Source organism: Hyla sarda, chromosome 5 (genome assembly GCF_029499605.1).
Source record: "Hyla sarda isolate aHylSar1 chromosome 5, aHylSar1.hap1, whole genome shotgun sequence".
Classification (NCBI taxonomy): Eukaryota; Metazoa; Chordata; class Amphibia; order Anura; family Hylidae; genus Hyla; species Hyla sarda.
Genome location: NC_079193.1, coordinates 165,761,897 through 165,777,676, shown reverse-complemented (window position 1 = coordinate 165,777,676; position 15,780 = coordinate 165,761,897). Strand labels below are relative to the sequence as shown.

Genomic DNA, 15,780 nt, shown 5'->3' with positions numbered 1-15,780 from the left:
GGTTAGGAGGTCAGGATATGAGGACGGGATAGGAGGTGGAGATGGTAGGTCGGGACAGGAGGTCTAGATGGGAGGATGGGACAGGAGGACTGGATAGGAGGTCTGGGTATGAGGACGGGATATGGGGTTGGGATATGACAACAATATATGGGGAAAGGATATGAAGTCAAAAGCTTCCTCCTCTGTTGATTTTCCTCCCCAATAAGAATGAGGAAGGAAAAACTGGGCAACGCTGGGTACTCAGCTAGTATTAATATGAACACAATCTTTTCTGATCTTTCTATCATATATACAGCAACAGAAGAATGCAGCAGCACACTGCCAGCACAAAGATATAGGTGAAACATGAATATGCAGTTAAAACATGGAGAGCTATACAGCTATGGTGTAATAGATGCAAATGTGAAACTATGAAATAGTGAGGCACTTAGCTTGCAAATTTGTCTCCGCCGGCGGTCAAATAGCTTGGACCGTCCCACCGCGATAAGGTGGCCTCCTTGGGACGGACCCTACACTGTGAATATGCCTCTGTGTGAACAGTTCAGTAAGCATGGCAGGGTCTGGAACATCCAAGACACCTTATATACACATCTGATAGAGGTGGGTGGGGTGCAAGGCCAACATGGAGGTAGCCACTCCCCCGTATGTGCAATACAGACAAAGAATAGGTCAGCCAGTGGAGACAAATTTTGCGAGCTAAGTGCCTCACTATTTCATAGTTTCACATTTGCATCTATTACACCATAGCTGTATAGCTCTCCATGTTTTAACTGCATATTCATGTTTCACCTATATCTTTGTGCTGGCAGTGTGCTGCTGCATTCTTCTGTTGCTGTATATCTAGCCTAGTAGCGTGCACCTGTAGGCCAGGTCCATATAATAGTTTGGTATCAACTAAAGTGCTGGCTGACCTATTCTTTGTCATATATATATATATATATATATATATACACACACACACACACACACATACACTCTGGTCAGTATCACACCGAATGGGCTTACAGTGGGGTAAAAAAGTATCTAGACATCCACCAATTGTGCAAGTTCTCCCACTTAAAAGATGAGAGGCCTGTAATTTACATTATAGGTATAACTCCGCTATGAGAGACATAAAGAGAAAAAAAAATCCATAAAATCATATTGTCTGATTTTTAAAGAATTTTATTAGCAAATTATTGTGGAAAATAGGTATTTGGTCAATAACAAAAGTTAATCTCAATACTTTGTTATATACCCTTTGTTGGCAATGACAGAGGTCAAACGTTTTCTGTAAGTCTTCTAGAGCAGTGATGTTTTGGGGCTGTCTCTGGGCAACACACTTTCAACTCCCTCCCAAAATTTTCTATGAGGTTGAGATCTGGAGACTGGCTAGGCCACTCCAGGACCATGAAATGCTTCTTACAAAGCCACTCCGTCATTTCCCGTTTGGTGTGTTTGGGATCATTGTCATGCTGAAAGGCCCAGCCACGTTTCTTCTTCAATGCCCTTGCTGATGGAAGGAGGTTTTCACTCAAAATCCCACGATACATGGCCTCATTCATTCTTTCCTTTACACAGATCAGTCTTCCTGGTCCCTTGGCAGAAAAACACCCCCAAAACATGTTTCCACCCCCATGCTTCACAGTAGGCATGGTGTTCTTTGGATGCAACTCAACATTATTTCTCCTCCAAACACGACGAGTTGAGTTTTTACCAAAAAGTTCTACTTTGTTTTCATCTGACCATATGAACTTCTCCCATTCCTCTTCTGGATCATCCAAATGCACTCTAGCAAACGTCAGAGGGGCCTGGACATGTACTGGCTTAAGCAGGGGGACACGTCTGCCACTACATGATTTGTGTCCCTGGTGGCGTAGTGTGTTACTGATGGTAGCCTTTGTTACTTTGGTCCCAGTTCTTTGCAGGTCATTCACTAGGTCCACCCGTGTGGTTCTTTTGATTTTTGCTCACCATTCTTGTGATCATTTTGACACCACGGGGTAAGATTTTGCGTGGAGCCCCAGATTGAGGGAGATTATCAGTGGTCTTCTATGTCATCCATTTTCTAATAATTGCTCCCACAGTTGATTTCTTCACACCAAGCTGCTTGCATATTGCAGATTGTCTTCCCAGCCTGGTGCAGGTCAACAATATTGTTTCTGGTGTCCTTCGACAGCTCTTTGGTCTTGGTCACAGTGGAGTTTGGAGTGTGACTGTTTGAGGTTGTGGACAAGTGTCTTTTATACTGATAACATGTTCAAACAGGTACCATTAACCTTTTGGGGATGGAGGGCGTACCTGTATGCCCTCCGCCCACTTCATAGTGGGTCGGGTCCGGCCTCAAACAACGTCCGGGACCCGTGGCTAATAGTGCGCGGCACTGATCGCGGTGCAACGCGCTATTAACCCTTTTTAGATGCAGCGTTCAAAGTTGAACGCCGCATCTAAAATGAAAGTAAACTGCTCACGGCTAGCTCAGTGGGCTGTTCAGGATCACCGTGGCGAAATTGCGGCATCCCGAACTGCTGTAGGACTGCAGGAGGGTCCCCTACCTTCCTCCTCGCTGTCCGATTGCCGAATGCCTTCTCAGTGCCTGAGATCCAGGCATGAGCAGTCAAGCGGCAGAATCATTGATCAATGGTTTCCTATGAGAAACCATTGATCAATGTAAAAGATCAGTGTGTGCAGTGTTATAGCCCTCTATGGGAGCTATAACACTGCAAAAAAAAAAGTGAAAAAAAAAGTAAAGAAAGATCATTTAACCCCTTCCCTAATAAGTTTGAATCACCCCCCCCCCTTTTCCCATTTAAAAAAAAAAAAGTGTAAGTAAACATAAACATGTCATATCGCGGAAATGTCCGAATTATAAAAATATATCATTAATTAAACTGCATGGTCAATAGCGTACGCAAAAAAAAATTCCAAAGTCCAAAATAGCGTATTTTTGGTCACTTTTTATATCATGAAAATATTAATAAAGAAAGCGATAAAGTCCGATCAATACCGCTATAAACATCAGATCACGGCGCGAAAAAATTTGCCCTCATACTGCCCCGTACACGGAAAAATAAAAAGTTATAGGGGTCAGAAGATGACTATTTTAAACGTATACATTTTCCTGCATGTAGTTATGATTTTTTCCAGAAGTTCCACAAAATCAAACCTATATAAGTAGGGTATCAATTTAGTCGTATGGACCTACAGAATAAATGTAAGGTGTCATTTTTACCGAAAAATTAACTGTGTAGAAACCGAAGCCCCCAAAATTACAAAATGGTTTTTCTGTTTCGCCATAGATTTTTGGGTAAAATGACTGATGTCATTACAAAGTAGAATTTGTGGTGAAAAAAATAAGCCATCATATGGATTTTTTGGTGCAAAATTGAAAGGGTTATGATTTTTAAAAGGTAAGGAGGAAAAACGAAAGTGCAAAAAACTGAAAAACCCTCCGTCCCCAAGGGTTAATACAGGTAACGAGTGGAGGACAGAGGAGACTCTTAAAGTTGTTACAGGTCTGTGAAAGCCAGAAATCTTGCTTGTTTGTAGGTGACCAAATACTTATATTCCACCATAATTTGCAAATTCCTAAAAAATCAGACAATATGATTTAATGGATTTTTTTTCTCATTAGGTCTCCCATCTCCGCCAGGGTAGTCTTCAAGATCCCTCTGGAGGTTTTATTTAATCTAGCTCTCTGATGCTCTGCAGCTGGAGATTTTCTGTGTTCTGCTTCCATGCGCAGCCACTGTGCTGCCTTTGCCACAAGCTACCTGGTAGCCACCGTCCCTCCATGTGGCTTAAAGCCTGGAATGTGAATGCCGCTTTCAGGAAGTGAGGCGACGGGCGGAAAAAGTTATTTTATTACCTCTGGATAAGGCTCACAGAACCGCTTTCCGTCGTAAGTCCTCCTTCCGGTTCTGCGGACCTTTTGGTACCAACAGAGGGTACCAACAAAGGGTCCAGCCGGGTGCCTTCACGGGAAGAGGGCTCCCTCCTTCCGGACCTGTCCCTCCCAGAGGTCGCCTATCCGTTCCGGCCCCATCAGACACCTGCAGGCCTTCCTCGGTCTGAAGGGTCGCCCCCACCTGCCGACCTTTCTCGGGTGGTTGGTCGCCTCTTACTCTTCTGGGATACCTAGACCACGCACATTCAGGATTCCTGGGATGTGGTAGTCAACGGATACAGGATCGAATTTGCTTCCCTTCCATGGGATTGCCTTTTTTCTTTCTTGGACCCTCTGGTTCCCCACTAGCCAAGGCAATTCGGGGGGCGCTCCAGCTCCTTTTTTATCCAGGGAGTAATTGTCCCGGTTCCTTCAGGGGAACGTTTTCGAGGTTTATTCCAACCTCTTTGTGGTCCCCAAGAAAGGCGTTTCTGTTCGCCCACTCTTGGTTCTCGAGTATCCCAGCCAGCATCTTCTGCTTTCCAATCCCGAATGGAGTCTCTCTGTTCGGTGCTGGCGTTCATGGGGAATTTTCGTTCCTCTGTGGACATCAAGGATGCCTGCCTCCACATCTCATTGTTTCCTGGTCATCAGCGGTACCTCCGCTTTGCAGTTCCGGACGGTCATTTTATATTGTGGCTCTCCATTTCGGTATGACCACTTCTGTGCGGACCTTTACCAAAGTCGTGGCGCCTGTGATAGCCCTTTTACGGACAACAGTTGTTTCCGTGATTCCTTTCTTGGACGACCTCCTGATCAGAGTTCCAGCCAGGGCCCAGATCCTGGAGAGTCTTGGTCTCAACCTCCAGACCTTGTCTCACTTCGGTTGGATGGTCAATCTGGACAAGTCCAACCGCTCTCCTGGGGCTCCAGTTCGACGCAGCCTCTGCCCGCTTTCGACTCCGCCGACCAATCGGCTGACTCTCTTATCAAGAGTCCGATGACTTCGGCACCCTGCTCCAGTTTCCATTCACTTTTCCATGGATGTCCTGGGTCGGTTAGCGGCGGCCGTGGAGGCCGTGCCATTTGCCCAGTTTCATCACCAACCTCTTCACTGGTGATTCTCTTACGGTGGGACAGGCCTCCATTGTCTCTCGACTGCAAGATCTTTCTCTCTCGACAGTCTTGTCGGTCCCTTCTATGGTGGTTTCGTTTCCCCCCTGTTTTTTTTTTTTTCAGGGGCGCTCCTTCCTGCCCCTCCCTGCCAGTCTGTCGGGCTGGGGAGGTGTTTTCAGGGGGCCTTGGTCCCCCGAGAAGCCCTTTTCCCCTTCAACATGTTGGGCCTAGGGCAATCCTTTCTTTGCTTGCTTATTGGGAAATTCCCTTCTGGGGGGAACTCAGGTTTCCGGCCATCTCAGCTATCTTCATTCTGGGCGTCACTGGGGTGTGGTCTTCTCAGCCGGTCCTCAGTTGTCCAAGGCTAGTGGTCCTCACATCCAGAGATACAACCCCTGGGGCGCTCCAGGCATGGACCTCTGCACGTCCCGCCACAACCGAAGCGTTCCCCTGTCTTGGTCGGGCTTTGCCCTACCTTATCTGTTTATTGGTTTGCCCTACCTTAACTGTTTCCTCCCCTTCCTCTCTTTTCGGGGCCGTGAGGAAACTCTCAGCATAGGGCGTCTCCGCCATTCTCGTGGCCCAGCCTGGCCCCGGCGAGCATTGTACGTCATCATGGTCAGGCTCCTAAACGACGACTTAACGCTGCGCCTTCTCTATCGTCTAGACCTCTTATCTCAGGTCTTCTGTGCCACCCCTATTTACCGTGTCTGCTTTGGACGGCGTGGTGGTTGAGACAGCGGTTCTGAAGACCTTTTGAGGTTTCTCTTCCCGAGTGGTTCGCACCATGCTGAGGGCACACAAGCCTTCCTCTGCAAGATTTACCACCATATCTGGCAGTCTTATTTTCGTTGGTGTGAAACTCGTGGTTTTCCTTCCCCGACCCCTTTCCAGTCGGGGCTGGCCCAAGGGTTGGCTTTCAGCTCCCTTAAGGGTCAAAGGTTCGGCCCTTTCCATTCTTTTTCAACGTCCTCTGGCGTTCAATTGTCATGTCCAAACCTGGTTCAGGGAGTGGCACAAGCTGCCCCTCCCTATCGGTCCCCTTCTTTCCCTTGGGACTTACACTTGGTCTTAGGTGCCCTGCGAGGCGCCCCTTTTGAACCTCTCAGGGACATTTCTCTTCGCCTCCTTCCCTGGAAGGGGGCGTTCCGTATTGCTCTTACCTGTTAGGAGGGGTCAGAGCTGGCAGCTCTCTCCTGCCGTTCTCCCTCCCTGGTTGTATACCAGGACAAGTTGTTTTCCGTCCAGGTCCGTCCTTCTTACCTCAGATGGTTTGGATTTTTCATCTCAATGAGGACATCGTCCTACCGTCCTTTTGTCCGGCCCCTTCTCATCCCTGGGAGCGTTTGCTCCACCACTTGGTTGTGGTGAGGGCTGTTCGGACTTGTCTCTGTCACTCTTTCCTTTCAGCAGTGTGATTCCCTTTTTTTGTTTTTCCGGAAGGTCGTCGTACAGGACAGCCTGCTTCTACGGCCACCATTTTTCGGTGGATCCGGTGTGCTATTTCGGAAGCTTACCGCTGCAAGGGAAAGATCCCACCCTTCAGGGTTTTGGCTCATTCCACCCGTTTTTCGGGGCATCCTGGGCACTCCGCTATGTGGCTTCGGCCTCACAGTTCTGTAAAGTGTCCATGTGGCGTCTTTGCACACTTTCACAAGGTCCTACCAGATTCATACCTTTGCATCAGCTGATGCTGCTCTGGGCCGTAAGGTGTTGCAGGCGGCGGTGGTCCAGCTGTCCACCTGACTGATTTCCTTACCCACCCAAGGGACAGCTTTGGTACGTCCAATGGTCTGTGTCCCCCAATGGAGCCGATAGAGAAAAAGAGATTTTTATGCTTACCGTAAAATCTCTTTCTCGAAGGATCCATTGGGGGACACAGCTCCCACCCTTTTTCTAGTGTTCCTATTTCAGTTATCTGTCCGATGTGTTCTGTTACCTTTTTTCTTCTGGTTGCTCGGACAGTCTGTGGTTTTTCTCTTGACCTGTAGGTCTTCTCCTATTGCTCTGGGACTAAAACTGATTACCTCAGGTGCCTGTGGGTGGGTATACCCTGCTGGGAGGAGCAGACTTTTCTTGTTGCCATAGTGTCAAGCCTCCTAGAGACAGCAGCATATACCCATGGTCTGTGTCCCCCAATGGATCCTTCAAGAAAGAGATTTTACAGTAAGCATAAAAATCTCCTTTTTAACTTCAGCTTTTTCACAGATGGCATCAAGTTAGCATCCAAAATTTCTGAAATTTTATTGACTCCATTTTTCCTTCTACTCGTGAGATGTTCCCTGCCCCACTGGCTGCAATACAACCCAAAGCATGATTGATCCACCCCCATGCTTAACAGTTGTACAGAGGTTCTTTTCATTAAATTCTGTTCCCCTTCTTCTCCAAACGTACCTTTGCTCATTCAGGCCAAAAAGTTAAATTTTAACCTCATCGGCCCACAGAACTTGTTTCCAAAGTGCATCAGGTTGTCTATATGTTCATTTGCAAAGTTCACACGCTGATTTTTGTGGTGAGGATGTAGAAAAGGTTTTCTTCTGATGACTCTTCCATGAAGACCATATTTGTACAAGTATCTCTTTATAGTGGAATAGTGTACCACAACTCCAGTGTCTGCCAGATCTTTCTGGAGGAATTGTGCAGTCAAACGTGGGTTTTGAATTGTTTTTCTCACAATCCTGCGAGCTGTTCTGTCTGATTATTTTTCTTGGTCTTCCAGATCTTGCTTTAACATAAACTGTTCCTGATGACTGCCATTTCTTAATTACATTCCGAACAGAGGATATTGACATCTGAAAACGTTTTGCTATCTTATAGTCTTCTCCAGCTTTGTGAGCGTCAACTATTTTCAGTTTCAGATTTCTAGACAACTGCTTAGAAGAACACATGGTGCTGATTTTTGGGGCAAGGTCAGATGAGTCTGGGCATTTAAAACCTTTGAGATTGACATCTCCTGGTCTTCCCAGATGATGATTGAGAACAATCCATGACACTGGAAGGTCTCAGCTTTGCAAAGGGGGCAGTGCATGCTATAAATTCTGCAGGGTGCCCAAACTTTTGCCGACACCATTTTTTTTTGTTTTCTGTTATTTTGAAAGTGTTAATGATGGAAATAAAATCTAACTTTTGTTGACGTATTATAAGAATGTCTAATCTGTCATTTATAATGGGAAAGGCTTCAGTGTGGATGCAGGCTTTGAAAGGCGCAGGACACAGGACATCAACAGGTAAGTTGAAAACGGAGGTAGTTTATTCTCCCAACATGCAATGCGTTTCACTGCTACAGCAGCTTCATCAGGCATCAGTTGCCTGATGAAGCTGCTGTAGCAGTGAAATGCGTTGCATGTTGGGAGAATAAACCGTTCTCTATTACTCTTAGAACATCTTGGTTACTAAGTTCTTGAGACTGATGGCTTTAGATTACACACTTTGACTTGATTAGATGTCTGGTCCCCACCCCCTCCCCTTTTTCTCCTTCTTTTTCTGTTTACCAAGGATTTTGTTACAAATGATTGTGTTGTCATATGATTGTAATATGATGATGCTATCCTTGTAATACGTAATGCTATCCTTCTAAGTCTTTGATTCTTTTTTTCTTATGTAGCAATAACTGATTTTCCAGTTTATTCATAAATAATAATTAATAATAAATAGGAACATATCACAGCTGTGGATTGGCGATACATTTTTCACTGGACCACCCCATTAAGTTGAATAATTTTACTGTAAGGTATAAATGGCTGTATTTTGAAACCAAAGTTATAGACTGAGAGTCTTATTTGGTGGATGAATGTGTTTATTATATTTGCAATAGAATTTATACTGGTGTATAGAATTTGCATCAAAGCATTATTATGAAGTTTTGTTGGTACTTAATTTTTTTTAGGTCAAAAGTATGAGTGTGCTAGAAAATGGAATGTGCATTGTGTCTCAATCCAGTGGTTCTTTGACAGTATTGAAAGAGGCTTTTGTCAGGATGAGTCAATGTACACTTTGGAACCTGTGTTATCAGCCAAGACAATGCCAGAGACCTCTACTCCTACAAGCAGCAAACTAGATAGTAAGTAAACTACATAAAAACAGCAATAATAAATATATTTTGTCAATATGAAATAATAACTGACTATCCACTTTATTTCTCTATTTTAAAATTTTTTTGGAAAATCTCACAAAATGTAACCTAATATTTTTTTTTTTCAATACCACTTAAAAAAAAAATAAAAAAAAAATAAAAAAGGAAATCAAATGACTACCTTTTTATCTCTGAACTTTTCATACTTTTGTGTTCTACAGATCGGGCATTGTCTGATGTTAGCCATATTTCGAATATTAGTACCAGCTGTGTGAATGAATCTGCTTTTAATTCTGTGATGAATACAAGACTGGAACCTCCAGTGGACACTCTTGAAAACTTGGACATTAGTTCTTTACAGGCCCCAGAAGATCTGCTTGATGGCTGCAGGGTGAGTTTATTAAAAGATTTTATCATTATTATATTATGGTATTGTATTGTAGGTTCTTCTCAATGAAACTTCCAGAATTGTTTATAGTTTACTGTACAGTGTAGTGCACAGATGACTTTAGTTTTCCTGTACCGTATTTATTGGCGTATAACACTCCCTGGCGTATAACACGCACCCCCATTTTAACAGGGAAATTTAAGTAAAAAAAAAATAAAAAAAAGTAAAATAAATGACTTGGACTAAATGCCACATCATCCCCCCCCAACTTCGTTTTCTTCTGCACCTCAGTTTGGTCCCGTCCCCTCCAGTGTCACATCATTCCTTCCCTTTTATCAGTCCCTGTGCCACATTTACCCCTCTCATCACCACCCCCCCATGTCTCATCATTTCCCCCTGTCATAGACCACCACTAGCCATACAGACATTAAGCATTTAGTGCCTCCCCCCACCATCATTTCCCCCCTGTCTCATCATGTCCCCCATCATTCCCCCTCATCATCCCCCCCACCCTGTCTCATCATGTCCCCATCATCCACCCCACCCTGTCTCATGATGTCCCCATTATTCCCCCCCTCATCATTCCCTCTCATCATCCCCCCCCCCCCGTCTCATCATGTCCCCTCATCATTTCCCCCTGTCTCATTCCCCCCCCCCCCCCCCCCATCATTTCCCCCTGTCTCATCCCCACCCCCCCATCATGTTCCTCTTATGGCATCCAGTGGTCTTCAACCTGTGGACCTCCAGATGTTGCAAAACTACAACTCCCAGCATGCCCGGACAGCCAACTGCTGTCCGGGCATGCTGGGAGTTGTAATTTTGCAACATCTGGAGGTCCGCAGGTTGAAGACCACTCTTCCCCTTTCCTTACTTGTCTGCGCTTCAGCTGTCTTGCGGGGGTCAGTGAAGCAGATGAGTGACATCCTCTGCCGGCTTCTCTCCCGGCTTCTCTGTGCGGCATCAGGGATGTCACTTTTCAGCGGCGACTACAGGAAATGAAAAGTGACGTCAGTAGTGCCTCACAGAGAAGGCGGGAGAGGACATCACTCATCTGCTTCACTGCCCGCAAGACCCGCCGCCTGACCTGACCTCCCGAAGTGCAGCCAGGTAGGGAAAATAAACAAAACTATAAAAAGCCGGCAAAGGGGGAATGATGAGGGAGGGGGGTGGAAAATGAAAAGTAAAACTCGTTTTCTCCCGCACCATCCACAGATACTGGTGGATAGTGCGGGAGATGCTGATTAAAAGGTAGGGCAGATCCAGACAAGGTAGGGCTCATTTTAATCAGCTTCTCCCGCACTATACACCAGTACCTGTGGATAGTGCGGGAGAAAACAAGTGACAGAGCGGGGAGGAGACGCTGCTGGTCACTGATTTAAAGTGGTCGCGGCCGTGCTGTTAAGACTCAACAAGCAGATGCTGCTACGGCATCTTTAAATCAGTGACCAGAAGACTTATCGGCGTATAACACGCAGGCAGACTTTTTGCCTTAATTTTAAGTTTTAAAAGTGCGTGTTATAAGCCGATAAATACGGTAGGTTGTTGTCCTTAAAATGGCATGACGTGACATCATGAACACAGAAGCCGGCCCAGAGATCGTGGCCCGTCCCAGCGGATAGGGGATAAGATGTTTAGGGGTGGAGTACCCCTTTAAGGCTTCACTTACATGTAGAGTTTGTTTTTCAATCATATGTGTTTCTCTACAGATATATGTGTGTGGTTTTGGCGGAAGAAAACTGGATAAGCTGAGGAGGCTCATTAACAGTGGAGGGGGCGTGCGGTTCAATCAGCTCACCGGCGATGTTACCCATGTTATTGCTGGAGACAATGATGAGGAACTGAAGCAGTTTTTTCACAAGACTGATCACAGGTCTGGAGAAGTAAAAATGTCTTGCTTTTTTGAGTCCTAAACACTGAAGCCTATCTTTAGACTAGCTTTTAAAGTATCAGAAACTCTGTTGGACAGTCTGTCAGGACCTTTTGGAGTAAAACTTCTAATTGTGATTAGGGCTGCAACTAATTATTAATTTTATCAATTAGTAATCGATTAATTGATTCGTTGGTTCAACCCTGATACCTGTTTCCAAAGCATGGTCCGGTTCACCTGTTATCTTCCTCAATCCAGGTGCCAGGCGGAGCTTCGTGATGTCACTGCTCGTGTTTCCCAAAGCCTGCTCGCAGTAAGGCCCAGCAGAGAAGCAGAAACGGTGACTCCATAAAGCTCTTGTCAGCGCCTGAACGGAGAAAGTAACAAGTGAAGCTGACCACCAATCTAAGACAGCTATTGTAAGGCTGAATCAACAAATCGATTATTCATCGATAATTAGGGCACAACTAAGGATTATTTATCATTGCTCTGTTATTGGCCACATTGTACTGCACTCAAACTTTATTGAATGCTATAGGCTAAACATAATATATTGGGAAGATAATAACTGACTTTTTTTTTTTTGTCTTTTCGTGGCCGTAGCAGTGACTGGTCATGCAATTTTAGTGCTCTAGAGGTAGTGAACTGGGCTTAGAGTCTAATAAACCTCTTAAGAACTGCTGTAGGCTTGAAATGCTTAGCACAGCTTTTTTGCTTTCTTTTAATGAACTGCACACTGTTATTTTAGAAGATGTTATTAATAACATGGATTGTTTTTTCGAATAAGATTTTCTGCAATCTTCCAAGTTCTGAAGTGTTAGAAACGGAGAACAGAGTTGCTGTCTAATGGGGTGATCTGAATAATACCACTTCTTGTTTCTGTACCTTCAGGACACAGTCTAGCATTGACATTTGTTTCAAACACTTAACATGCTTTACTTTTCTCAAGAACTGTAGTATTTGATAAACCAAAAGAGCAGGCAGAAAAAGCGAATGTATGGCCTGTAACAAGTATTAAAAAATTTCTCACCCCCCATATTACACAGTAGTATTAATAACACTGTTCTAGATATAAATAGATAGATAAATATTTATATATATATATTTTTTTATCTTAGGCCTTATGTTCTTACTGTAAAGTGGTTATTAGACAGTTTTTCAAAGGGGGTCCTGCAACCTGAGGACACTTACTTTCACTCCTCTTATAAACCTGCTGAGATCCAAGCACCAGCTCAACCAGTTCTCATTTCCTCTCTTCGAAAGACAAGCAGTAAAGTACCACCAAAAACAGACAGCCTGGCTCAAAGTCATCAAGCTGATGAAGACCTGCTGTCTCAGTACACAGAAAATGATTCCACCCTAAGTAAGATTCCTTGGATGTGCATTTTAACATTTTCTAGCAAAAGGACATTTTGACAGAAATTTCACAATGCAATTTGTGTTTTTTTTTTTTTTTTTTCCACTAGATCCAAAGATCCATGAGACTTCAAACCAAAATGATGTGTCCCAGTTGAGTGTACAGGGTGATATGCCCTCTTACAGCAGCCAAAGTGGCTTTGGAGAAACTACTACAATCATTGAAGGTGGCTTGTTCAGTAAGAAAATATTTTTGGTCTTGGGTTTCGTTGAGGAGGATGAAGCTTGCATAAGAGACATAATAAAAAAGAATGATGGTAAAGTGTTATCTGTGCAGAAGAGAATGATTGCGGATTATGCTGTGGTGCCTCTACTGGGCTCCGAGGTGGAGGCTACAGTAAAAGAAGTGGTGACTAATGCTTGGCTGGTAAGCAAGAAGTGTTTTCTAATTTACCTTTTACATATGGGATTTAATAATTGAATACATTAGTGTTTATGCTGCAAGTTGCTTCAACCTGTGTGTGTGTATATATAAATATATATGATAAGGTACTTTAACTACTTTGTAAATGAGTGCTTTTTAAACAATGGGCCTCACCTGTAAGGCTATATTCACACAGCAGAATTTCCGCATGCGGATTCCGCATCAAACCCCAATAGACTTCAGTAGGATTCTGCACTCCCATTCACACTTCAGAATTTTCCCATGGATTTTGCACAAGTTAGAAACCACCCAAATGGATGTGGAATTGGTGTGAATATAGCCTAAGGAGTGGGGGTGACTGGTTCTCAAGGTCTTGAGTGTGATGGAAATGTGTTATATGGTTTTGTCTGTGAATATGTAATGATGATAGTGGTGTTTATGAATAATTTAAGAGGGTGATGATGGGTGCTTGTATAAACTTGAGGGTATGTGTATATATATATGTATATATATATGTATATATATATATATATATATAATCACTCCAAACGAAAAGAGCCAGCAAAGACCCCCTCTGTAAGTGCACGTGGTCAGCCAACTGGCAAGTCAGCAGTCCATAAATATGCAATCTCCACCACAGCACAAATAATCAGAGGTCCAGGATCAAGTAGAAAGGCTTCCAAGTTTATTCACACCATAAATGTGGTAGCGGTGCAACGTTTCGGCAAACTGCCTTTATCAAGCATACAAGTCATACAAAATGAAAAACTTAAATACATCAAGGTGCTTTCTGATAGGTTTACAAACAGCTGTGATACATCGTAATTAGTGATTCTATCCAACCCTCTGCAGGTAATTGGTTCTCCTTGTGTGACATCATCACAACAAACAATGACTGCTACAATAAAGTGCATATTCTCACTCTAGTGACTATACAATAGTTAATGAATGAAAAGGGGGGAGTGTACATGGCATCAGAGTCAAGACTAGCTCTATCGATTATAAATAGCTGTCATATCTGTACTTACGATCGTTCCGTCCCTCCATGTGTCTACGTTTGTAAACAATTGCATTGCGGCTGCGCGATGTCATTATATACAGATTCTCCAGTTTATACAGGATCACCTATCACCCTCTAATTATTCATTATATATATATATATATATTATATATATATTATATATATATATTATATATATATATATATATATATATATATATATATATATATATATATATATATATATATATATATATATATATATATATATAATGAATAATTAGAGGGTGATAGGTGATCCTGTATAAACTGGAGAATCTGTATATAATGATCGGTGTATATGGGAGAGAGGGAAAAGTATGGGGGAGAAAAGTATCTTGATAGGTGTTTGTGAATGATTGGAGAGGGTGATGGTAAATGTTACTGTATAAATTGGAGAATATGCATGTATATAATGAATATTTGTGGTGATAGGTGTTTCTGTATAAACTGCAGGATGTGTGTGTATATATTGATCGGTATATATGGGAGAGAGAAGTATAGGGGAGAAGGAAATGATTAAAGTAGAAGGGGGATGGTGAAATAGAGATAGAGGATGGTGAAAAGAAAAGGCTCTTACTTGGATAGATAAAAACGTAATTTATTTGTAATTTAATAATATAAAACAGGAAAAAACGCTGGGCCCTAGTGCTTATACTTTCCAATGCATATGAAACAGTTAAAATAATTCATAAATGTAATTCATAACAAGGTCAGTAGATGAAAAGCACTAAATAATTATACAATGTGCAATAGTAGGTAAATGAACCCGGTGCTGCGACCGCAAGGTATAACAGACCAAGTCAATTGCTCTTGGTACGGCGACCGTAGAGATGTGTGAAATAGTCAAGTAGTCCACGGTGCTGCGACCGTATGCCAGAAAGAAGAAACAAAGTCACAATGTAGCGGTACTGCGACCGCAGTTGGTAGTACAATTCAATGGGACACAGTGTGTCAATGTTGCGAGGGTGCGTGCTGTCTCTAACAGAGTGAGGGAGCCATGGATTGGCAGTGGGCCAAAAGGAGGAAGCTCCAGCGGTTGCAAGGCTGGGTAGTGGAAAGGGGGAAGAAATATCTTGTGGTACTATGTACCTCTCACCCGGTCACTCCTATGGACTTTGTGATGTCGGTCCTCACTCTGGAAACGAAGCAGCTTGTTTGTGGCTGTCTGCGGTCACTGGTGCTCGGCTTCTCCTCGTGGCGGTGAGCGTGTTGGGCGCGTAATAGAATCCTGGCGCGCAGTGATGATCCTGTGGTTCTGTGATTGAGCTTGGTGATGATAGCGCTTGCAATGGTGTCTACTGCCTTAGTCTTAAGGCAGTAGACACCATTGCAAGCGCTATAATCACCAAGCTCAATCACATTTGTGATGATAGGTGTTTCTGTATAAACTGACCTTGAGAACCAGTCACCCCCATTTATCTTTACGAATTTTCTGCTTAATCAGGGTATACAGGAGATTATACCCAGACTGAAGTTCTCGGTCACCACACCAGATTGAGTACATCTCACACTTCCTTAATCTTTTTCAATAGCCTAAGGAGTCCCTAGTTTTTGCTGAGGCACAGGTAAGGAGGCATGATGATGATGATCGTGTGACATAAGTGGGTGGATCTAAAATTACGTGTTCCCAAGACAAGCAAGCAGAACAAC

The 15,780-nt window shown here is 43.6% G+C and overlaps 1 protein-coding gene across 3 annotated transcripts in view; it reads left to right on the top strand.

The window, feature by feature from the left end:
• Positions 1–15,780, top strand: part of TOPBP1 (DNA topoisomerase II binding protein 1) — an 88,025-nt gene that overhangs the window by 11,576 nt on the left and 60,669 nt on the right. For all 3 annotated transcript variants that reach the window (XM_056520646.1, XM_056520647.1, XM_056520648.1), the window contains 5 exons: positions 8,868–9,041; positions 9,275–9,444; positions 11,148–11,311; positions 12,427–12,671; positions 12,775–13,091. In XM_056520646.1, the coding sequence (XP_056376621.1) occupies positions 8,868–9,041; positions 9,275–9,444; positions 11,148–11,311; positions 12,427–12,671; positions 12,775–13,091 (1,070 nt within the window). The remainder of the gene's footprint in view (positions 1–8,867; positions 9,042–9,274; positions 9,445–11,147; positions 11,312–12,426; positions 12,672–12,774; positions 13,092–15,780) is intronic.